The 25,651-nt window shown below is 34.4% G+C and overlaps 1 protein-coding gene across 6 annotated transcripts in view; it reads right to left on the reverse strand.

Moving 5' to 3' along the window:
- DACH1 (dachshund family transcription factor 1) overlaps positions 1-25,651 on the reverse strand; it is a 271,940-nt gene that overhangs the window by 39,458 nt on the left and 206,831 nt on the right. For all 6 annotated transcript variants that reach the window (XM_026856377.1, XM_026856385.1, XM_026856403.1 and 3 more), the window contains 2 exons: positions 9,832-9,983; positions 905-1,052 (listed from right to left, as the gene is read on the reverse strand). In XM_026856377.1, the coding sequence (XP_026712178.1) occupies positions 905-1,052; positions 9,832-9,983 (300 nt within the window). The remainder of the gene's footprint in view (positions 1-904; positions 1,053-9,831; positions 9,984-25,651) is intronic.

Consider the following 25,651-nt stretch of genomic DNA (forward strand, 5'->3'; position numbering starts at 1 on the left):
CATTGTGTACTTACTGCTAGCATGTTAGTTAAAGGTATACTGACACTGGTTGTGAATCCAAGTGTTCTTGGGATTCCCTGTTTAGCTGGTTCCCAGAAAATTAAGCTGGACAAGAAGAGAGTTATAATTCTAGCCCTGCAAAAATATGTATCTGACTTGTCATGGTCTGTGCTAAACAGCAAGTGAGCCCCAGAGGTTAACTGTCCCTTGCAAAGTAATTAAATATTATTAAAGGGCAAGACATACGTATACAGAAAAATGGAGCCATAAAGACAGGAACATGCCTGTAATGCAAACAGGCAATGCAAATCACTGTAAACTGCCCTACCTTTACTATCAATGAAATGATTTAGAAATCTTTATCATGTATATGCTTTACAGTGGGCTGATGGTAAGAACCTTAGCTGTTCCCTCTACAAATGTGTTTGATCTCCTGCACATTATAAAGTGCTTATGTAGTACTATTGTCTTTATATTTATTAAATATGGTTTGCCTAAATATGCAGTGCATGACCTTACCACATAAGAACAGAAGCAAGAGTTCCTAAAACCTTGCAGATTCTTAAATTTGATACAAATTGTCTTTGTACTAAGTAGCTATCCTTTTTCATAATGATTACAACCTGCTAAAGTCCATAACAGCACCTATGGTATTTATAATTGTGTTGTGTATTACTTAAGTAACGTTCGAGAAAAGCATTGAGAAAAAGGAAGGTCCTTGTTCTAAATGACATGAAGATCCTATGCAGAATCAGGCAGGCTCTTAAACCTCCTGCACTGCACTCAGCCTGGACATAACATGAGATAGTGGGAAAAATTCTGATGAAACACAGGTGTTTGATAAAAAATTTGGTGTCCTAAGGAAATAAATTACAAGGTGTTTATGTCTGCTTAATTAAGATACCTCTGTTCTTCTGCTCCACAGCCAACTGTTTTTCAAGTGTTTCCCTCAATTCTCGTTCCCTGAAGAGCTCCATCTTCAGCTCTGTCTTTTCCAGTTGGACCTGTTTCTCTTGAGCTCTGGCATTGTCTATAGCAACCTTTAGTAGGCCCTGTTCAAAGATAAAGTTGGATAATGTTTGAAGAATGTTAGAACAGCTGACATAATAAATAACTTCTGATATTTCTCCTTGATTAGTCATATGAGATTTTACAAATGAAATAATCTTGTCACTGGGTCAAAGCCTCCCAATTATCAACAGCAAATTTTTACTGGAATTAATTTTAACAGGTGGGCAAAAATTATAAAAAGCTGGGTGCCAAGTTTACCCATAAAATGCAAACTCACCTTTGACTGTGCATACTGCTAATGTGAAAAAGTTATAGGGATAGGTTTATTCTTTGTAAGAGATAAAAGAAACAAGCGTATGTCAGGCACTTTCCTGTGACCAAACTGAAAAGCTGTCCCATTGAAAGAGAATTGACAACCTAATCTCATGATCGTATCATCCACAGAATGGCAAATTCAATCTCTAGCACAACATAAGCCAATGGAAGCTACCAAAGGGAGAAAGACTCTTTTAAAGGCTTGCCATTTATTCCTTATTGTTGTTAATTATTGTTATTTCCAAATATTTTCATATTTCATACAGTTACCAAGGAAGACTGGGTTACTGAGATATTAGCAGTCACAAAGCAGGAAGATATCTCTGTTTTAAATCCATTCCCTGACCTTGTACAATTGTTATCTCACAGCAGAGAACAAAATACAATTGCTTAATTTCTTGACCTGGGATGGTTGAAATAAACTCTACCTTTTTTTTTTTGTTGGTATTGTATCAGGAAATAATGATTCAGCCTATTCTAAACTCCTTTTGAGAATTTCAACTTCACAATTCCTTCTTTTTTTGCAAGGAAACAGGAAGATTCCAGCACAGCTAATAACTAGACAATTAGGACATTAAGATAGGGTATGAAAAAGAGGAGGAGAAATGCAATTGAAATAAATGAATATGGAAAGAGGAAATATTTCCTTTTCCATTTTCTAGAAGCCTGGCTATCAAGTTCTTAAGTCTACACCTGAATCTCTTGTCTTGAAGCTATCATAATAGAGTAGATAATTAAGCATGGATATGCATGTATGAACCTCCATGGATATGAACCTAGCTCTTCTGTATCCTAGGCAAGTCTCCTGACAACTTAACTGTAGAGATAATTTGACCCAACAGAGATTTAATTACTGATATAAAGCAAAACAATGCCAACAAGAGAGACTGAAGAGTACTCCCCAATAGCTCTGCTAAGGAAGCATTCAGCTAACAGATAAAAGGTTCACGCTCAAGACCTGGTTTCAGAACAGCCACACTACAGACAAGAAATCACATCCCCCAACTCCCAAGTAAGCTTCCTCACCCCTCAGGCATACTTCCTAAATTGTATTCTGGGTTGCATGTTTCTTCAATAAAATTGTTTGAAACATATCCAAAATGGTAGGAAAAAATAAGTCAGCATGATGATACTTGAGAAATGGAAAAAGTATTTTTCATGAGTGTTAGTCTGCACATTTATCCCAGTAGTCTTCCCAATGTCAATGCCTGCTTTGAAATTTGTGTCCTTCAAACTCTTCTTTTAAGTCTTCTTTCAGAGCTTGTTATTTTCAGTACTCCTCATCCTCATTCTTAACTAAATTGTTGCCTCAAGTGTTGTCTCATTCAGAGTTTAAAGCTTTGCAACTCTATTACACTTCAATCTATTAAAGTCCATAGGAACTGAAAGAACTCCACACCTTCCAACTGCAAGACCCAGGTGGTCATCAAAATAACATACACTACATAAGTATAGAACCACATCTGAAAATATCTAACAATGGTAACACAACAAATGTGCTTACAAATATGTTTAAAGTTTTGGCAGTTTTTTTTAAAAGAATCGAATGCTATTCTAAAATAGCTAAAATGCAAAGGTATTTTGTGTTGAATGCTAAACCTGGATGATGCTAAAGAAAACCACATAAAGCTAAATATAAAGCTCTACAGACACACGCCAAGTAAAATACAAAGTGAGATATCTATAAAGCCCTTCTAATCTATTTTTTAAAAAGTTAATATCCGCTTGAATTCTGTTCCCTTCCCCCACCATATTCTCCTACACTTAAAACCATCATAAACTATGTTTTCTATATGAGATGCATTTGAAATAGTAAAAAATTGACATAGGGGTTGTTCATCAAAACATACTTCTGGCTCATATTTAAACTCTAGACTAGTTTATTCTCTTCCAATTCATCACTTACTGGAACATGTGATTCATCCAAGTCACTGATAAACCAGATCAAGTGAAATAACATGAAAAATATTAGTTGATGAAAAGTGTATTGTCAAGTAAGTTTAAAACTGCAAACACCCTCCACACAAATTCTTACGATCTTGTTTAACAATAAAATCAAGCTGCTAAAGCAACTGCCATCTTTACTCAATTCAACTACATTCGTGTACATGTTTCTTCTTCATCAGGAACAAACAATTAGTAACAAATGAAAGCGATCATTACATCAAGTGCCCTTTTAGATCACCCCAATTAAAACTTTAGTTTAGCTGTATTTTAATTCTAAGATACCAAATTCTAATTTTCTGCTCTGATTGCTCTTGTTGACTTATCTTTGAAAGATGTACTCTCAGTGCAAAGCCTAGAGATTATTTAGCAAGATGCCAATGTTGGCACCACTTAATGTGTTGATTGGTTGTATTATCAGTAGCAGTTTAAAATAAATTACTATTAAATTATTATTGTCCTTGGCTGACAAAACATAATATTTTGGTGTTCTTTAAATATGAAACAATCATTATGAATAAACATGGAGAATAATGCTAGAGTGTAACACTGTTGTGTGTAATTTTATATTAAGAATTGCTGCAAAGTACGAGGCTGCTAAAAGCATATTACATTTTCTATTGAATTTCTACACCACACTTCCTCCCCCAACCTTTCCTTTTTTTATACTTGCTGCTAACGTAGCTAATGGTAATACATTACCTATTGCTGCTGATTATGTCTGAAAAATATTAGCTTTTTGGATCCAAGACCCACTAGGGACTACTTATAAGCTACACAAAATTAAGTTTCATTTTTAGAAGTTAAATCAGTGCACATCAGTAGGCGTCCAATGTAAAAAAAATCTGCACTAGAGCCAAACTGATACATATGCAAAAGTGCTGTTGCTGCCAATGACAGCTCTAGTGCAAAAATACTGGAAACATTCAATATCTCCCTGTATTCAGTACAGAATGGGGTGAGAAAAACAACTAAAAAGTACAGCATCTAAAAACCATCAGTGCCCCTTCGAACAGGAATAGCAATTTCAGAGTTGCATGAAATTCTATTAATTCTCCCAGTGGATCTGCTGTAAAAGATTCTACAAAATACAGTATGTCCAACTTGTATTTGCTATGGCTAATCCTCTAACCTGATATTAAATCAATATGCTGCCAATGACAATGGGAAATGCAGTGCAACACAGGACATTAAGAAAAAGAAAATATTTCCCTTTAGGGAAGGTCAGATGTTATGGAGGCTGGATAATGATAATTGTGGTGAACATGCTCAGGTTCCAGATTTGTTTTTAATACAGTATGGCTCTATCTGGAGCCAGGCTTTAAACATGTCATGTCATTCTTCCTCTCTGTATCACTGTTACTAATATTTTTGTATTTTAATATAAGGTCAAAAATGGTGGGTTTTTTTCCCCCTAGAGATTTATAGATCATTCTGATTTGGTTTGTTTATTTTAATGCACTTGTTTTAATATTTTCCATTAATAAATTCTTCAGAATTGTGCCAAACAAAAATTTAATTTGATATATGGTTGATATTTCTCCTCATTCTCAGGTGTATCCAAAACCACCATCATGTTAGGGCAGTCTACTGATACTATAGAAATGAAACATAAATCAAACCTGAACTCAGCCTAAAAGCCAGTATTACCCATCATTATTTTTTAAAAATACAAATAATGTGTTGCTTATTTTGAAAGGGGTGAAGGGGAAGGGATACAGAAGCTCTTTCTCTTTCTAGCTATATCTATAGTGTATTCCACCTAAGGTAATTTAGTTAGCTACACAGTTATATGTGACACCAAAATGGCGTTACTAGTTAGTCCATGGGCTATCTAGAAGATGATATCCTGTTTCCATCAATTGCCCACAGTGACTGAAAAAGGAAAACTAGAAGAACAAGGCATCCATACAGTGAAGATTTCCTAGTCAAACCTCCCACGTTCCAGAGATTTGTAGTTCAGGGGCTTCCTTTTGCAGTATTAGCTATACATGGTGAAAACACTTTCAAATAACACTGCTTCTCTTTTAGTGAGGAAATTATATATAATTTTTATGCTCTCATCATTAAAACTATCTAGTGAAAGACTTACCAAAAAAATCAATATATACCCTTTTAGTTCACTTTACAGGTTAATTTTTGAAAATTTGCTGTTTGTAACTGACTAGTGACTTAGTAACATAAGCAAAGTAAGATAACACAGCTTGACTATCTCTACAGATAACTCCAGAAAGACATTTTTGAAATATCTCAGATTGAATATCTCCATTACAGGTAAAGGCATATTGCACAAGTATAAATGACATTTTTCCATTAACACTTTCCATGAAAAATTAAGTAATTCTCCTGAATTTTAGCAGAAGATAAATAAAATAACAAGAAGTAAACCTGTGGTTTTTACTTTATCCAGTGCTTGCAATATTTTTCTCTGGTGTATTTAGTCATAGATGATAACAGTGCAGGAGGCTCACAGCAATAAAGCCAGTAGTTTGTTTTGTTGTCATAAGGGAATTTAGTTTGTAATCATGCATTTCTTTTATTAATATCAATGGGATACTTGCTACTTTACATATCTCCTTAAAAATACTTAACAAAGAGACTGTGTCAATAAAATACAGTCTTGATTGATAGAAAAATATGGCTTTCAGGGTGCAACTAATTCATCCCTTAGATATTAGTGGAAATTCAGCTCAGGGACAGTAAAGATTCAGACTCTAAAAGCTTAAAAAACATTACTTTTACCCAAGAATATTGCAGTATCATGAAAGGCTGTGGCTGTAACATAACTAGGCCATGACTCAAAAAGGTGAACTTATGCGAGGGGTATGGAAACATCTTTAGCCTTCTCACTATTACCCACACAGCATTTTGCTGTGACCCACCTTTCACCACCCTTCATCCTCCCTGCAGCTGCACATAGACTTTCAGCATTTAATCTGCAAAAAAATCAACAAATACACATTGGGAAGGAACAGATATATCACTTAATTTAAACTCTCTGGGGAAATTTATTTTCTCTTCTTTTTAGATGTGCAGATACACATCTGAATAAGAAAATATGTCCCCAATCTCATTTCTTTATTTTATGTGTGTATTTGTTTAATAATATTTTGTTACAGTCTCTTATTTGCATTTCAGCAAGAAATAAACTTTGGTTGTTCTGGGTACTGTGTATTGTTATTTTCTCCTTTTTAAATGTACATACAATTAAACTTTGTAATTTTGTTTCAATAAGTATGGAGAAGTAAGAAAAACATATATATGATATGCAAAAGGAAATAAACCCACCTAGCAGCCCCTGGTGACAGTGATAGCAAATAGGCTTGTCTAACATTTGCCTAAAATTATGAATTAGTGATTAGGGACCATCCATTTAACTTCAGTATGGACGGAAGACAGAGATTTACTTGTGTTTAGTGTCCAATTTTAAAGGATGACTCAGACTTCTAAAATGGAAGTAAGTAGAGTTGGGCACCAAGTTCAATCACCTAAGCTCTTCAGCACCTGCAAGACTTTTAGCACATTTTGTTTTCAAATAACAAAAGTGTTTAGAAATTTTTGCTCACATATCCGAAAGCTCTGTGGAAGGTTTAGGATCATCCTTACCCTGACAGAGGTCAAAATTAGAGCTTCTAGTGCCCATACAGTATCCTAATCCTGTTCTATTTTAAACCAAGACAGGCTCTACAACCTATTCTGGAGACACCCAAGGTCTACATTCTGCAGACTCTCTGGTTCCTGCACCTCACACAACTAAATATACGCAAGGGGATCACAGCACACATGTCTACCATCACGTCCGTGCACTCTGGTGTAGCCATAGGCTGCTTGTCTATGTATTCATGTGACCATCATATCCCTTAAAATATAGGCAACTTCCACCACAACATGTGGCAGGTCATGCATGCACCCCAGTCCCATGACCTAGCAAAGATGTACATGTGCATTTCACAGGCAGACATACAGCCTTTCTGTGAAAGGACACATCCATATATTCATCATACATGACCCTGGGGAAAAAAGAACAGCGTTTATCAAAACCTCTCATCTAGCCTTTGGCTAGATCGGTGCTATTTTCTGTTTCAAAAGCACCTTCATATTGGAGGCAGGGAACAGACTGAAGACCAGATGATCTCTTCTAGCAAGTTAGATCTGCTCCATTGCTAGCATAGCTGCAACAAGAGAATGGTGAGAGATCTTACTGCTCCACCTCTCCTTTGAATCCACATCTCTGTACTGAAAGGGGTGCAAAATTCATCTGGACCAAAGGAGAGTGAAGAGGAATTTACCCAGTGACAAGAGTCCTTATGATTCATGTGCTAAACGCATCATGGGTTTCAGGTAGTCCTTATGCATTTCTTAACAAAGTCACAAATGATACTGCAAGCAGGGATCATAGTACAGAATCTCCTCTTTCCACAAATCCCATTAACGAGTTTGTACTTGTAGTCAAATACCTAAAACTCAGTTTTGAAAGTGTCAGTATGACAGTATCTAACTCATTTGTGGGCCTGGGGTAGCCCCCTCTCATTTCCATAATTGCTAAATATGGAAATAATTTTAAACGGCATTGATTAGAGAAACTGCCACTATTGTACATAGGTTATTGTAATAGATTCTACCATTTTAAAGAGAATACTTAACTTTGTCTACACAAGTGGGAAAATCAAACTAGCTTTTTTTGTTGTTGTTGTTGTTGTTATGAAGTGATTTTCTGATGTTGTCCTGATAGACATTAAATCTATGAGGGGAAAAAACGCCTTGATGGCATGTGAAAGGATCCCCAGAGATCTGTAGAAACCATGTAATGCAACATGGGGAAACACTGAAAAAATCCAGAAGGATTTATGTCCCACCTGTGTGCCCTGACAGATTATTTGTCGCGATGCGGAACCTGGAGGTAAGGAACAGTAAGTACAAAAGCACAATGAGAGAAGGAATAAAGAAGTCTCTGGTTTCTTTACAATGTTGCCTTTATTTTAGCTCTTCATATAAGATTAGGGGTTTTGTGTGTTTTATTATTAAAAAAAAAAAAAAAAAAAAAAAAAAAAAAAAAAAAAAAAGCAGCAATGACTGAATTTCACATTCACATTTTCTGTAAAACAAACCTGAATGCATTCTTGGCAAATTAATCCTGGTTATTTATCCTGAAGTAGTGCAGCACTCTCATATTCAATCACAAGATTAGCTAACCTGTTGATGCTGAATGCTTTGCTCATTAGGTTGCTGTCTAGAGACATTGAGTGCACACATTTGTCAAAAAAATTACTAAGAACTTTCCTGTACATGCATGCACAGCTAAAACATTACATACTTTGCTAACTGTATTTCTTCCTTTATGAAGAAATACATTATTTACAGATTGCAGCAGATCTGTTAGAAGAATGCTAACTGTTGTAGAATTACCTCCATTTATGATTTAAACATCAGAGATCCTACGTCTCCGAACCACCAGATGCAATCACAAATATGCTCTTTCAGACCAGAGAGATATAGCAATACTTAATTCTTAAATAACAGTATTTTTTTATTATTAGATCTCAAAACAACAGCAATGAAAGGATCACATACTTTTCACAAAACAACTCTGAAATGCCATGAACTTTAATGAGATTGCTTAAGAAAGTAAAATGAGTAGGATTTGGCCCTATTCTGTCATAGCTTTTGCTGAACAGAATACAATTGATTTTATGTATTTGCAGGAATGAGCAGGGAAAAACATTGTGACAAATACATTTGAAGTTAGTAGCTGCACAGATGAGGCTTATCTGGAATGAGTACAACATGGCTGCATTATTTCCTGCACTACCATTTTGCTTCTGCATGCAACACACAACCATTTTGTTGCAAAAGTTGCATCTGCAGAACACATGATCACTGAATTTGTGGACAAAAGAATTCTTCACTCTAATATGAAACACTAACATCTTGGCTCCAAGCTACATGCTAGCGTATACCTTAAATAATATTTGAATCAGGCTGTACTGTACACACAATAGACATCATGATCACTGAATAGGAAATCTGCAGAAAATTTGGTAATACCCTTTGAAGTCTATTCTTTGAAGACAGTACTTTAAGTGAAATGAGCTTATTTATAAAAAGAAGTGCTTTTTGTGAATGCTTTTATGGAGACACATTTCAAATAGCTTTAAATATAATTTCCACCTTGGCACTCCAGCAATTTAAAATAACTATTTATTAAAGAAATGTTTCTCTGCTTAGTAAATGAGATAAAGTTAAACAGTAAGATACATTTCATTAGCCTGTAATAAAAAGAGCATTTAAGACAAATGTTGTTAAACACACCAATGTAATTTTCATCAAATTCTCTGCTGTGGTTTAATATACAATCTGTATTTTTATGTACTGTATCTGACAGCTTCTAAATTCATTTGTTTGCTGTGGTTCCTTTAAAACCTAAATTACTAGAAAGTTTCAGTAAATTAGTTGATCCAAATAATCTCATGAACTGACTAAACTAGAATGGTTATACTAATTTCGACAAATCTACAACTGGCTCCTCTCCATCCTTTTAAGCTGATCTACAGAAAGGCCTACCTGGATGTTAGTCAGAAGGGTCTCTATGGAGGACAATCCATCAGGGAATAGAAAAGGAGATGGAAAACCCGGAGGTAGTGGTTGCCCATGCCCAGTTAGAGAAAGTTTGTCAAGGCTGTCTCTTGCGGTTGGTGTGGAGAGCGGGGTCTCATCTGTATGTGATTGAAACAAAAATATAGAACAAGTTACGCTTGTCTGTTTTTATTAGACCTCAGTAATGGCTTCCCTAGTGGTTTCCAGAACATTTATTGCAAATTGGTTCCTGCTATCAGGAGAAAATGCTTTCTGCTGAATTTTCTTTAATGAAAAAGCTGTGGAGATACAACAAGATAACATTAATGAGTAACTTTATAAGCCTTTTAAATGCAGTCTCTAATGAGACTGAGTTTACAGTGCCATAGAATCTTTTTAAAACAAATATTATCTCACATATACTTGTGATAATATATTCAGGCTGACTTTATGGGCACCTTCCCAATTATCTCATTTTAGTTTGTGTTCTATTTGGATTGACAATAGAATATTTTCTAGCATGACATATATTTTGTATACGAGAAGTATTTGAATATGAGGCTTCCCATGCAATTAACCCTTCCCACTCTTAATGGTTTCACTTACAGCTCAGAAGATTCTGCAACATAGAAAAACTACAGACCCTCAATGCATTTTTAATCAAGAAAGTACACCTGATTCCCACAATTGAAACACACTCTGAACAATACATGAAATTAACAGCATGGTTACAATCACTGGCCTAATTTTTTTTTAAGCAAGCATGGACATCTAACAATTAGTACTAAACTCCATAGTGGGATCTTTGTAACAATCAGATGCGATCAGTTCTGACATCACAACAGGAAAAAACTCATGCAGTTTGAAGACTTCTAAAATTAAAATTTCACAGATAATCTGTGAACAGATTATAAAGTAAGTGGAAAAAAAACCCAAACCCACAACAGAAAAAAGCCCCACAACTAATAGAAACTTCAATACCCTGTTTCAGGTTTGCTTTTTTTTTTTACTTTTTGAAATATTTTTAGACTAGTGTTGATATGATACAGAAATTTAGGTCAATTTCTTTGCACGAGATGTTAATCTGAATTCTTCAAAAGGAAAACTATCTATACATATATATAGACACATTCATACTCGTCTTACCAGGGGCTCAGTCATTAACTGACACATATTGATGTATCTCAATACAATACAAGGACACCATAATGTACTCTTGGTATTATGCAAATCTCTGCAAAGCCATTTGACTACAAAAGGGTTTGTCAGACTTGCTCTTTTCCATTTGGGCTTTGATCATTATAAGATATATATGTGTTGGGGTATTTTAATTTTTTTTTTCTTTCTGGACTTTATTTATCCTATCATGTACATTAGGAATTGCATTATATGAAAGCTCTGATTTTAGTTGCCTAAAAAGAGCTCTCTTTTTGACTGGAGCGCTGTATTTTCTTAAGTGGACATAGTCTAGAACTAGGAAAATAGAAATCTGTAGCTACAAATGGTTAGTGTAAGCTTTGACAACCCCAGAATCAGAAAAATGTAACTCTAAGTCCAAGTTCATTCCAACAGTCCCCATCCAGCATTACTCCAGAAGAAATCACTCTCCATCAACCATGTTCAGGTGCAGATTTCGTGTCCCATTTTCTCACCAGCCCTGTTGCGCTGGCCAGTATTTATAGTGCTAGAGTGAAAGCCTCAGCCACTATGCCCCTCTACAAAAATACCCAAACAGGCATTTGGACATCTGCTTCTGGGCTGGTCCCACTTAGCTCTTTCTATAGACAGTGGAGAGAAGCTGACACAAGTTTAACGTGCTAATCCTTCTGAACTATAACAGGCATCTACTGCAGAAGGAGATAAATCTTCCTCTAGAAGTGTCTGGTAACTGGAAGAGAAGCCTAAACTGAGTAGCTCAGATGGAAAGATCTACTTTTGATCATATCTGTCCTACCACGGAAGCTGTTTTTCCTGCTTCATTGTGGCTCAGGTTGAGAGTAGCCTACACAAGGAATAAAACCCTATTTGTCACAGTTTGTGCCACAATTACTGCTTTCTCATAAAGTCATCATTCAAAGGCATACCATGGTAAGATTTGTGAAACTGTGAAAGGAATGGGTGTTGACCAAGGAAAGCTTCAGCCCATTCAGAGTCATAGAAGTTTTTTTCAGCTATATTTAAGTTTTCCAGTCATGTCACAAAATGCAGAGAAAAACTGGCTGTAGATTACTGAACCATTTCCTATCTACCTTACTAAGACTCAAAGCAGGCTCTGAAAAATGTAATCTCTGGATGTATCCTCTGTACTCATGCTACTCGACAGCAACAGGATCTCTGTAGTCATTTTGTAGCAACAGACTAAAATTTGGTCCTAAATATAAATTTTCTTCCAGCTTTTAAAAATGTTATGGAAATATTCACCACTTCAGTAGAAAAAATAAGTTAGGTATTCCTGGGTATTGCAAACTAACTTATTGTTCTCAGATCATTCTACTAGTTCATCTTCTCAAATCCTATTCTAAGGTGAAAAATCATTACCAAATGTTTTCTTCCAAACTGCTGTCAGAATTATTATGCTTCCATTAGTCAAAAGAAACAACCAAAAACCTAAACAAAACTGGTTAGATGATAGATTGATAAACCCTACACAGTATTATTGCATGGCTGAAAACTTCTTTTTCCTCTGCTATAAATATGGCTTTCCCAAATGATTCCTACACAATATTAAAAAGAAAAAAAAAAAAAAAATTTACAAAACCTCTTCTATGTCACATCACTAAGGCTTTTTTGGCTAAAGTCCTCTTTATCTCAGTGGTTCTAGTGAAGGTACTGGACTTGCGTTGGTATAGCAAGAAAGAGTCTAATCAGTAATACGCGTGGTAGAATTGATTCATATAAATGAGAAAGTAAAGTAAAAAAAGACATTATTTGCCTCTAGATATATCAGAGAAATGGAACAATCACCTCTCATACTTCTAAGACAACTTAGAATCTTACTAATATTTCAAGTCTCAAATTGTGAAAAAATCTTAAAACGTACTAGATAAAATTGACCCACTTAAAAATACCATAAGCCTTAATTCATTTAAAAACTATAGTCTTTTATGCAATTGTTGAGATACAGAAAGCTCCTTAACACTGTTCTTGTCATAGAATTTAAGCAAGGGATTAATTTTTTTACTTTATTACTACTTTAAAGTTAAATATATATTAAGTTTGCCATACTTTGGTGCACGCTCAAAACATGTTGTGAAGTTTGTAAAAATTTTCCTAATGATGTGTGGCAAGGTTTTGCAATAGGCAAAGTAGCTCAAAAAAGGTTAGAATAGTATGAACTCAGAATAACATCCAAACTCTTATGTTATAATAAATAACTGAAACAAATTTACACTGAAGGGTAAGACTAGAGAACTGAACTTACTATGAACTTATTTAAATGAAACGTCAACTCAGAAAAAAAAAGTCAGACTAATATGACTTTGTTTTCTTGATGTCCCATGTGAAATAAACTTTGAGTGTGAGTATGTTTGAAATAGAGCAAATGTACATATTATACACAGGAAGCATGGATATTTGTGGATGTGAGATAAGCGATGATTGAATGAATCTTGAAAAAATGCATTTTTGAGAAAAACCACACTGTAAACACAGCCAATTAAAACATAACCGTATATCTTAGTAGCAAAATAATAAAAATCTTGCCATTAAAGCATTTAAAAATCTTCTACTCTTGCAGACATCCTCTTTTCTCAATACAATGAGATATCTTTGTTTCCAAATAATCATTAGTCTAACATCCTTTAAACTGTTGCAAAGGAACTACTAATGTTCCTCTTAACCTACTAGCAGAGCAACACTGCAAAAATGATGAGCCCTTGCTGGGAAACAGAGATTTGGCATTTTCAGTCTAAACGCATCAAAGGAAGCATTCGAAGACAAGTCAGGGCAAGAGGGGAAAGAGGGTCAATCTACAACTCCATTGTTGGAGTTGGGAACACAACAGTGTAAAGAAAGGGGAAGAAAAAGAAAGAACGAGGCAGAACAAAGAAGTGTCCGGGCCTGCCTTGGCTTGCGCTGGGAACTGAGATGTTATAAATTAACAAATAAACAAGGATAGGACAAGCTGTTACCCAAGCCTCTACAGTATCTGAGCAGAGATGAATATGTGCCTTGACATATGAACTAAATCACCATAATAGCCAAGTCTGAAGGCGACACATATCTTTAAAATATTCGTAAATGCCACATCCATTCCATCCATTGTTCCTCAATTTCCAAAATTCACCTGTTTTTGCTCAAACCAGATTTTATCAGCAAACAGCAGCTGGTTTAGGCCAAATACAATGAACATTTTTCACTGTATTTGGTTTCTTGCCATTCTATTTTATTCTTTCACCAGATAACATGGAAACAGACATCCTGGAAGCTGTGACAGCTATTTAAACAATAATAGATGAATAGAGGTAGCCATTCTCTTGTCTTTGTTCCTAAAAGCAAGTAGGATAAGTTCAGACCAGTCACCAATCAAACTGGAGAATACTGATCTTTCCAGGAGTTGAAAGCAAGTGATAATAGCTGGCTCCAAAAAATACTATACGGATTACTGCCTTTCTGTAATCTTTTAATGTTGTGAGGTTTGTGGGTTTTTTTAATGCATTTTGATGCTTTTTGTTCTCTATAAAGAAATTTCACATGTATTTGATCCTGAAACAGGCTCTTTCTTACCATTTGAATGATTAAAGATGATCCTGTTTTCACTTTTTACTCTAATAAAACTGGTGCATACATTTTTCTAGAAACAATCTACTCCATTTGGTTTAATATGATTCTGGTTTATGTTATCAAACATCCTTTAGTGAAAAGTTTTATATTCTGCCTTCCTCAGAGGTAGAGGTTTCACATGTGAGAAGTTCTTCTATTTTAATTCATTGATAATTGTTGATTTATTAACAGAAAAGAACAGGAGGTCCCATTATCAGAAATGTTTACCACGTTCAGGAAGATTAAAAAAAAAAAAATAAAAAAAAAAAAAATCCAACCAAAACTTCTTGCTTAATTCCCATATAATTTGGCTGCTTTAGAGATTTGGTCATTCAAGATTCACCCTGCACATAACTAGGGGTGATGCAAGATGACTGTGAAGAATATTACGAACTGTAAAAGGAATGTACCAAAACTAGTTCTTATAAAAACACTTTTTTTTTCAATCTACATTTTAGTTTCCTCTTTTTATGATAAAAACAGTTCTCCAGGACACCCAGATACTCTGAAATTAAAACATTTGCAACTGTGGCAGCTGGAAATAAAGGGAGAATATCAAGTATTCAAATCGACTGCCTCCCCGATTGTTGTTTCTGTAACATTTCAAAGAGGCTGGTGCTCTCACAGTTAACAGTACCATTGCAAATGCTGTCCACAGAGTTCTATTTCTTAGCTTGGTGTGCTTGCCTGAGGACTTTGGGAATAGTAATTCACCAGTAATGAAATATGACTAAAAGATTAAAAATGTACATGGAAAGGACCACAGCTACTAAGAATATGTTTCTTGGATGTGTACATTGCATACAATGGCTTTATACCTGGTACAGTCACATATATTTGCTGCAGAACTCATGAATCTGTATATCACTTCTACCATTAAGGACCATTTTTGTCAGTGGCAGGGTTTCAAAATATGCACACTTCCACTTGACATAAAGGACCACAAAAGACTAAAAGTACATAAGAACCTATTTTTAGATGTCCACTTTGGAGGTAGGTTTAGATGCAGGTCTTGCCTATCAACAGTACGACTCACATTTACTGACAATTCTGTCTGACTTTAACCACCGAAAATAAAATATTATAACTTGATGTTTATCCTTTTTGAAAAAGAGAGTTTCAATTAATACATTTCCAGTATTTCTTTAACCCTTTTAAATAAAATGAAGTCCCTACAGATCATTCTTCACTGATGCAAAGGGTCACTGAGCATACTGCAGTTGGAGTCGTCTCCATAACGGCAAATTAGAGACAGATGGAGAATCACCCCTTGAATAAAAGATTTAGGGACCCCTCTTTCTTACAGGTTTAGTGATATCCCTTCTATGCTGATACCTTTTAAACCAATTTATCTATAAACACAGAGGAAAAAAAAGGAACACATTGCTGACTGGAATCGGGATGTGGGGGTTTGGAAACAGGGAGGACTTGACAAGGAGAAAGGGACTAATCAAAAAGTGAGGGAACACTGAGTTGAGGAAATAGGAAATAACAACACTCAAGGTCTCCGAACACTTTGAAAAGAAATAATAGGATTGGGATTATGTTGTGAAGAAGGGGAGAAATAGAGTCCAAGAGCAAGGAATTTAGACTGACTCAGCAAGAAATAAATAAAACAGCCAAACTATCATATTTTAGCAGAGCGTATTTTGTACACTTCCTGCAGTATTTCAAGAACTGTAATTCAATGTAAATGAAATACATTGTTGTCAATAGCAAATATAAAAAATTATGTTTTTTAAAGATCACATGGTTTAGTTTTGTTAAGGAATTACTGGTATAACATCACTATAAATGAATGGAAAGAGTTGGTAAAATATATCCAAAAAGCTAAAATGTAATTAGTGGTGATGTTCCAGCTGTGAAGATTTCTTCAGGCTTTTTGGACTAGATCAAATTGAGTTTATTCTTCATTTTACATGTCCCTAGGAGGGCCTCAGAGTCAATCAGTGCAACTTATCTAATTTTCTCTTTCAATAAAAGGATTATTTTAATAACCTTTATCTTATTTTGCAGCCTATTACTGATTAGGGCTGGGTCAAGCAGTATTTGCTGATTTATTTATTCTAAGGATTTCACAATATTTCAGAATAAATTACCATTCGTATTTTAAAACAAATGTATTTTACCATACAATTGAATGTTAAAATGCCAGTGATATTTTCACCTTGTGTACTTTGGCATCAGGACACATAATGTGCAAAACAAAATTACATGTTTTCTCTATCCCTGTAATAAAAATTATCCTGTTCACTCACAGAAGTTTTCACACAATTTTTTGAAGTGCATAGAACAGTCGGGAATAAAGAAGAAATGGGATAGTCAGAGATAATTCTTCATATGTCTGATAATTATAAAGTTCAAATATCTTGAACACCTGACAGTAACTTATATTGATTAACTGCAAAGAAATATAAAATTCTAAAGATAAAATGATGGATAGAAAGGTACACGTAATATTTTTATTGCACTTTTTTAACAATATGGTAGTATAAATACAAGGCACTTTATAATATTATAACCTGCAGTTCTTAATTATGAGAACGGTGTCCATTACTCCTTTTATTTTTTTTTTAAAGATCCTTGTATGGAACTGGCAGGAATCAGATGCAGATGAAGGCCATCTGTGCTTTGGATGCTGAAAAAAATATAAATATATTTTACCGGTTCATGTCAAATGTCCCAATTAGTACTCTGCTAGCTCCACTCCACCAGCCAGGCAATACTGAGTGCTAAAAAAAATGTTTCTTGGCTTTGTAGCAATTCTGTGGGAACTGCTTATATGCTTAAGTGTATGTGGAGGGTCATGTAAATGTATCTCCCTATAGGTTCACAAGAGTCATTCACAAGAGTGCTGAGGAGTGTCCATAATCATCTGTGTAGTAAAGGGATATCTAGTCAGGAAATCAAAACCAACCATTCCTGATACTATCTATTTAATTTCCTTTACTGCATAGGCTACAGAAGCTGGCTCCCTCACCTAGATAGCCTGACCATACATTTAGCTTTCCTAAATGTATTCAGAATCAAAGACCAAGCCAAGTATTTTGAGTGTGAGCTAAATTCCTTATTAACATCAAACTTCAAATTAGGGATTGGACTTAAAGACTGCATAATTAATGTACTGTATACTAAACCTCACATTTTCAAAATTATGGACATAAATATGCATATCTAAACTGATAAAAGTAATACATAAGGCAATACGTTCACAGTATGCATACTTAACTTTTGTACTGCCTATTCTTCCCTTAATTGTCTCTGCATTGCTACTGCAAAATGCAGAGAAAAAAACATCACAGAATGTAACAATTGCATTTTTCTATATTTTATTGAATCATTTCAAGTGACACGTGATTTGGATTAATAATGCTGTGGACATGTTTCATGAAAGTTGAAAAACATCTATTATTTTTGGATTTAAGGTACTTTAAAAAATAAGGAATATCAATAACATTAGCATTCATGTCATAGTCAGCTGAAATAACACCACCCTTTTTTTGTAAGCATAACAGTAGTAAGAAGGGAATTCCTGATAAGAGCACAGCTGGTAACTTGTAATTCTCTGAAGATGAAGGTTCTATGGTAATACCTGGCACTTCATTGTATTCATAGTATTCTTCCTGGCCTGTGTTCAGTTAATAATTCTAATATTCATTCTCTTCAGGAAAAAAAAAAAAAAAAAAAAAAAATAGAAGTCCATATCTAGCCATGTTGCAATTATGGGGGAGTAAGCATCAATGCTCCTGCTGCCTTGTCACATGGCCCATGTTCTTGGTAATGTGCTGACAGCATGAATCAGATGCCCAAACAGAATATGAATAGACAGCGATGTGTCTGTGCAACACTCTTCAGCTGTCATTCATTCAGCAACGCATAACCTGTCCCACACCCTCATCCATGGAGTGCTGGCTAGCAGATGAGGTTGACCAGGCATGCTTGGCACCTGGTATAAAGTGGCAGCACAGGAGTCAACAGTACTGCTTTTCACAAATAAATATGTCACAGAAGTTCAACAGAGAAGACAAAAGTGGTTTAAACACCTCACATTTATGGTAGTTTGTATTGGTCACCTGTCCCAGATAAATATACAAAAATATTTATCTGGTCCAAATTTGTAAAACTGGATCTAATGATTAATGTGTTTTGTTTAACTGAATATTCATATAGAATACTGTCATGATTCTTCTTAGAATAACATAAAAATATAGTATTTTAGATAAATATATAAATGTTCAGTGACAGTGCTTTTTGCAGAAATCTAATATTTTTAAAACATATATACTTATACTCAATTCACTTTCCTGTCAGATCATGTAAGATCCCACGATTTTAATAACTTATTTATTAAAAAGGATAGTATCAAGTACTTCTAATATTCAGACTGACAATATATTAATTAGACTACTGAATAAGATGCAGTTTAAAAATGCATATCAGGACAGAAACATACTGAGAAAACCTATTCCCAAGCTTTCCGCATGCCAAAATTCCTAACCCGGATGTATTAGTGCCTCACTCTTACAACCAAAAATGCCAATAAAATAAAATAACCAAGAAATAGTCAGATGGACTCATCTAACAGAACTGTATGGGTCTGTGGGGTAAAAGATTCAGGAATTCTTGAATATGTAAGGAAAAGCTACAAATGCATTGGAAATGCATGGGAAGAAACCCTGCTTTGAAAATAATGTACCTAGGGGACTGTGTTGGTCAAGCCCTGCAGTCATGCTTCTGAGACATTTAAGGTAACAGGTGTTTTATCATCAATAGTTCAGTAACACCTCGTCTTTGCTTAAGTACTCAAATGGCATTACACACTTTTTACAGCAGCATGTGATCTAGTAAGATCTTATATCTTCTCACAGTAATACAGTAATTGTTACTGAAAAATAAAAGGATGTGAAGCATCCCTTTTTGACAAATTCCCACCACGAAGGGTGCAAAATGAGTGAGCCGGTTTTGTATACTGTAGCAGTATAACACAGAAGCTTTCTTAGTTTGGGGGCTAAAAACCTCACATTCGCATAAGAGACTATCAATTATATTTAACTCACTTTTTTAAATGATTTCACAATAATTTTTTTAAACAGATACAATAAATGTCCTTAATGTGTCTATCTATGGAATGGTTCCAGTACTCAAATGCAAATGTTGTAGACAATAATTGATGTACACATTTTGGATTATATGGTTATGATATCCTAATAGAAATTTGGCTGTCTGCCTATGGGAGTTCAATATGAGTTTCATAGTTTATAGCATCAGAAACAATCCTTTACAATATTATAGCCACATTTCTCAACCCATTGCCTATAGATTATATCCTAATATTTGATTTTCACAGAAATCCATAATAATAAACAAACCAAAATCCCTAAACCCCAGAGCGCTCAGAAACAAAATTCAGAATGAAAAGGCAAGCATTTTTACATCTCATATGATTCCTCTTGTAATTCATTCATCAAATGTCTACAACAAGCTGCCAGAATGTGTCCATTAGTGAGATTTCTAAGGCATTCACTAGCTTGATGCTCACTGATAGAATAATGTAGAAGTTTTACCTCTAATGTTTTCTGCTCCATTTGAGGCATCCACTTTAAAGTGAGATCTGGCCTGCATGTGTCTTCATGTCTTGGAATATGTAATTTATGCTAATATATCAGAATACGAATTAGAGAAGACCAAAAAATATCCTTTATGTATTTGTATATTATGGGTCACATTCAGCACTGATTTAAGAAGAAAAAAAGTTAGTTTGGAGTCATCACGTAACCTGGATCAGTTTGGTTTACATTAAATACAGAAAAGTATTACATTCAGACTTTTATCTATATTCTATCATAATATCAACTCCATTACAAGTACAGATCTTCTTACAAATTCAGTTTCACATCAAAATTTCTGTGTTTCAATGTTTATGCCAATAATGTATTTGAAAAATTATTTATTTCATTCCTTAAGCAATCATAAATGTTATGCAATAGAAGCAAAACACAAATCCTAAGAGTTGTTCGAATGCTCTCTACTACTTCATGATAATTCATGTATGTGATAACTGAACATAAACAAAACATGAATCCAAAAGTATTTACCATTATGGTATTGTGAAAACAGTTACTGCCTAAACTGAAACAAATTGCACAAGCTTTATTATCTTAACCTGATGAATTCATTATATAGTTAAGGATAACACTTTTATTCAGTATCCTAATCGTAGGTTGGCTTTTAGCCAATCAAGAAAAAGAGCAAGAGCTGCATCAATAAATGACTGCCCCAGAAGACTGAGATGAGCAAGTCACAGCCACTTCAGTGATTTTTTTTTTTTTTTCAGTTTTTGAAACGAAGTCAGTGCCACTGATGGAAGCTGCTGTTCTACCAAATTTCAGTACAATTCAATGAATTCAAAAATTTAAATCTAAATTATTCTTTAATTATTTTCAGAACCACTTTCCTTTTGTCTTCCCGTTGTCCTGGTTTTTCTGGAACTCACCATATTCTACTGCTTCCTACAGTCTTTTCCTTACTTCTCAAACCTTTTTCTCTTATTGTTTAAAATAATAATTAACAATAGTTGTTGAAACACTTATTGTTTCTAAAATTTGTTTGAGGAGTTTCTTCCCCTTCCAAAGTATAAAGAAATTAGTCTGCTTGTTGAAATTTCAAGTCTAACTAAAGACTAAAGGAGAAAAAAATACAGTTAGAGAAAAGGAAAAGATTGTGACAGAAATCTGAAGGGACAAAACACCCTAAATAATCTCCCTATTTGCAAAAATGAAACAGATGTTCACTTCTTTTCCTGTTTACTCATTTTCACACGTAAAACTGTGAAAACAAGTTCTAAATCTTTATCAAAACAGGTAAGAAAGTGGAAAATAGGTTCTTAAAAATACATCTTTAATTTATGCTTCATTTTACTATATTTTTGTATAATTACAATTGGAATGGCCCTGATCTGACTTCTGGTTGGTTCTTTTTTAAGTATAAATAAGTCAAGCCACTGTAGTTATGTTTACATGGGAATGTGCAGGAAGGTTCAACATTAGGTCCAGTAGTTTTAAATATAATGAGCATTTTACTGTGCTACTTTGCTATTATTTTGGTCTATAAAAGAAGACACCACTATGCAGGACTATGCCATTTTCAGTGTGGAAAGTAAATGAAGATTTGTTGAACACAGAAGCAACAGAGATCTTAAACATCAAAACAGCAGAGCTTTAGCTGGCACAGATCTTTTTTGTTTTGTAGAGGAAATAAAGTTGAGTCAATGATCTAATCCTATGTTTAATCTCAGTTCCCCAAAAGATTAGGAGTACAGAAGCCATTTCTAAATCCAGGACTTGCCTCACAACTCTTCCAGAAGTGTTAGATTTGTGTTTCAGGTTAAGAACAGGAGGGAAAAAAAAAAAAAAAAAAAAAAAAAGAACACATTCAGTAAAATTTTGCTTTAACCCTATCACTATTTTTGGCTGTTCTGTCTTTGTACAGCATTAAGGGTGGTATCGTGCAGTCCCATTATACAGCAGATGTTAACTGCAAAGTAAAATAGTCAGTTGTAAATGATTGATGTCCTCTTTACTATTTCAAAATAAGCCCTGATTATTTATATAGTTTTGGACATTGCTTGAAAGCATCATATTAAACCTAAACAATTGATCCATTTTTCAATGGTTTTTGTGTGTAATGTATTATGTATGCTTTCACATTCTTCTGTGTAAAAGGCCCTGGTGTATGAGAAATGTTTAGAGTTTTGAGTGCTCCACCCAGTCCATATGGTAGGTTTGCTCTGTGTGTAAGATCTACCTTTTTCCACCAGGTCCATATGGCAGGCCTAAGCTAGCCAGGGCCTTCTATCCTCCACAGGGGCCATATGGCAAAGAGAGATCAGTGAACACTCATTTACCTTGTATTAATACTTCACGTGTCTCTAGCACATACACATACATACAGACATGTACACACTGATCAGATTGGGTAGAAAAGCTTTTAGTTCCTGAAAACACTTTAGCCACATAATCAATACACCTATGACAATATGCTATGAAATGTAGATTCTTTTTTTCCTGTTTTATAAAATAACTGGAAGCTCAGATGATTAATTTATCAAATTATTTGATAAACTCATCTGATGGTTTTAAATATTTTGACAACTATTTAATTATTCTAACAAACTGGTAGACATTAATATAGACAACAGTTCCCTATTAGTTTTCAATCATAACTTATAAGAACAGAACCAAATCCCTTGAATCCATCCAGTACCAAATTGTACATACTATATAGACAGTGAAAATATTTGTTTAAAAATTCATCTCTATGCTGCACTACTAATAGTAGGTTTTGAGCAGGTTACTGCTCCCTTACTATATTTGAACAAACTGGCAATAAACCAGAGAAACAATAATTCAATATAGACAGTAAACTATATGCAGAGAGATAAATATTTACAAGTCACATGGAAATAAGTTACTATTTCCTGCAGACACAATACCTCTACCCTTAGTACCGGAGTAAAAGGAAGAGAGTACGATCTGAGAGCCATAGTATCTTCCTTCTACTGTCTGTACATTTCCTGTACTGGTAGAACCAGACACAGAGCTACAACATAAGTATAAACAGTTGCATTGGGTTGGATGATTAAGGACGTGGATTTAAAATCAACTAAGAAAAAAGGATGGTACCTTCAAATTGTAATCCATATTTTCAAAGTAATTACCCTAAAATTGATACATTATTATAGCATTTTACAACTCAATCCAAAGCTTTGCTGTAATTCTGAAGTAATTTAGGAACCCTTGGCATTTTATTTATACAGGAAAGACGGAAGCAATTTGTAACATATTTATGAAAGTTTTATTGCACCTACAAGCTGATCTAAGAAATGGAGCAATATTCCACAGCAGTAGAAGTTTTACAAACAACTTTTACTTATTTGAAACTCAGAACATAACGAAATGTACAAATTATTATATATTGGTTTTATTCGTAGGATTTATAGTGCTTTCATCTGGTTTCCTCTTGTTTCAGTTCATGTAAATAACCCCTATGTTGTCATATGAATATTCACATATTCACATATCTCAAAGAACTATCAGTGTTGAAAATATATAGCATAAAGAATTCAGAACAAGTATGCCTGTACATGCTCTTAGAGTTTATTTTTGTATATATAGCATTTATGTTTTGTTCTGCAAGCAATCAATAAAATATAGAAGAGTTTTCCACAAGGAATATATCTCCTCATTTAAAGAAGCCAAATAACAATAAGCATTTTAAGAAACCATGAGTATTTTATTAAAGATTAAAAAAGGCTAACTACTATGCTCATATCTCTTCCTCCTGTCTTCCTGCTTTTGATTATAGCTAAATACAGCTAAATCAACGGGAGGGGAAAAAAAGCTTTATCAATTTCAGGGGTTAAGAAACATGACCCCAAACTCTTTGCCTCTAACTTTCATTATAGGAAAGAAATAGTATATATCTTTAGCATTAATTTATCCCCTTTATTTCAGTTGTTCTTTTTTGATATATTCTATATATACTGCCTTTGCATGTTCTGCTTTTCTTAACAATTTACAATGCATAGGTACAAACTTCTAATTCCAAAATCTGAATGATTTGTCTATCTGCATAACTGTTCATAAAAATACATATACGGAGCTCACTTTGCAGTCGGTGGGGTTTGCAGAGTTCCTAAAGGAGTCGAAGGGTAGAATCCCTCTGCCTATGTTATCCAACCTACCAGGGAAGCAGTACTCTCTAAATAAGGGCCCAAATTCTCCATACAACAAAGAAGAGATCTATCAGATGTAGCTGCAATTCCTAAACTTTGGGAGCTGGATTCTCTCTCTTGGGCCTTTCACATGTGCCTTCCTCAGTTCATGAATCATGCAAAGAACTAAGAGGACTATTTGAGAACCCCGTGTTTTGACAATGTAGATCCCATTTTGTAATTTGGAACAGGATAAAAAGGGTGATACATAGATAGATAAGACAGGTAGATCAAATACTTACTTGTTTAATTCAGTTTGGAGATGGAGAACCTAGTCATAACTAAAATTATTACCACACTTTTCAAATTCTTGTCATGCTAGCATAGCCCACAATTTTAAACACATTCTTATAAAAGTAAGAACTACCCTTTTATACTTTGTACTTTCTCAATGAGTCAGCAGTTTTCTCTTTTGGAAGAACATGTTAAATTAATTGAGCATCTCAGTTAAATTCTTTACATATATATATACACATATAAAGAAATAGACTTCATAAATATCTTTCTGTGGGATTTTGTTAAAGTTTAGGCATATAGATTTGTATTTGAAATCCTCTGAAGGTTACAGGGTGAAACCTTCCAACAATATCTCCAAGTCTTCAGGGACCAAATCCCATTATGTGGAGTTCAGTGAAGAGGGTAAACACTACCATAAAGAAATACAAATTGCACATATTTCCCATTTAGCCAGTGTCACAAAAGTTCACCATTTAGAATTCTAACCAGTTAGGACTTATTCTTGGAGGTCAAGTACCTTGTGAACCTTGTCATCTCACTGATGACATCATATCCCATCCATCAATTCTTTCAGGAGCACACTTGCCATCTGCTCAGCACGCTATAATAACTTATTAGACATATTCACAGGGTAACAATCTGTACAATGACACTGTTATCTTAATGCTGGCACATAGAGAGATAGCAGCCATCGTTTCCCTGTCAAAGCACAATTATTCTACCTTCCAACTTTAAAAGAGAAGTTACTTGGATACTTTAACTTCTTATTAAATGACATGGAAAAAATTAATTCTCATCAGAAATGTATTTTTGTCTTCGTGGTGGTTTTTTGACTGATCTGACAAATTAAATCTACAGCACAAGGTACTAAATTCAGTTTGATATAAGTATTTTACCCCTTGAAAGTTTTCAGTCATGCTCATTTTTAGAGTGCAAAACAAGTAAATAAAAACCACAGAATGAAATCACATCCATAAAAATAGCACTGAAATCCAACTTGAAATCCTCTGAAGGAGGATTGTTTGCAAACATTAACTT

This window comes from Athene cunicularia, assembly GCF_003259725.1.
Source record: "Athene cunicularia isolate RWA chromosome 1 unlocalized genomic scaffold, athCun1 chr1_part1, whole genome shotgun sequence".
NCBI lineage: Eukaryota > Metazoa > Chordata > Aves > Strigiformes > Strigidae > Athene > Athene cunicularia.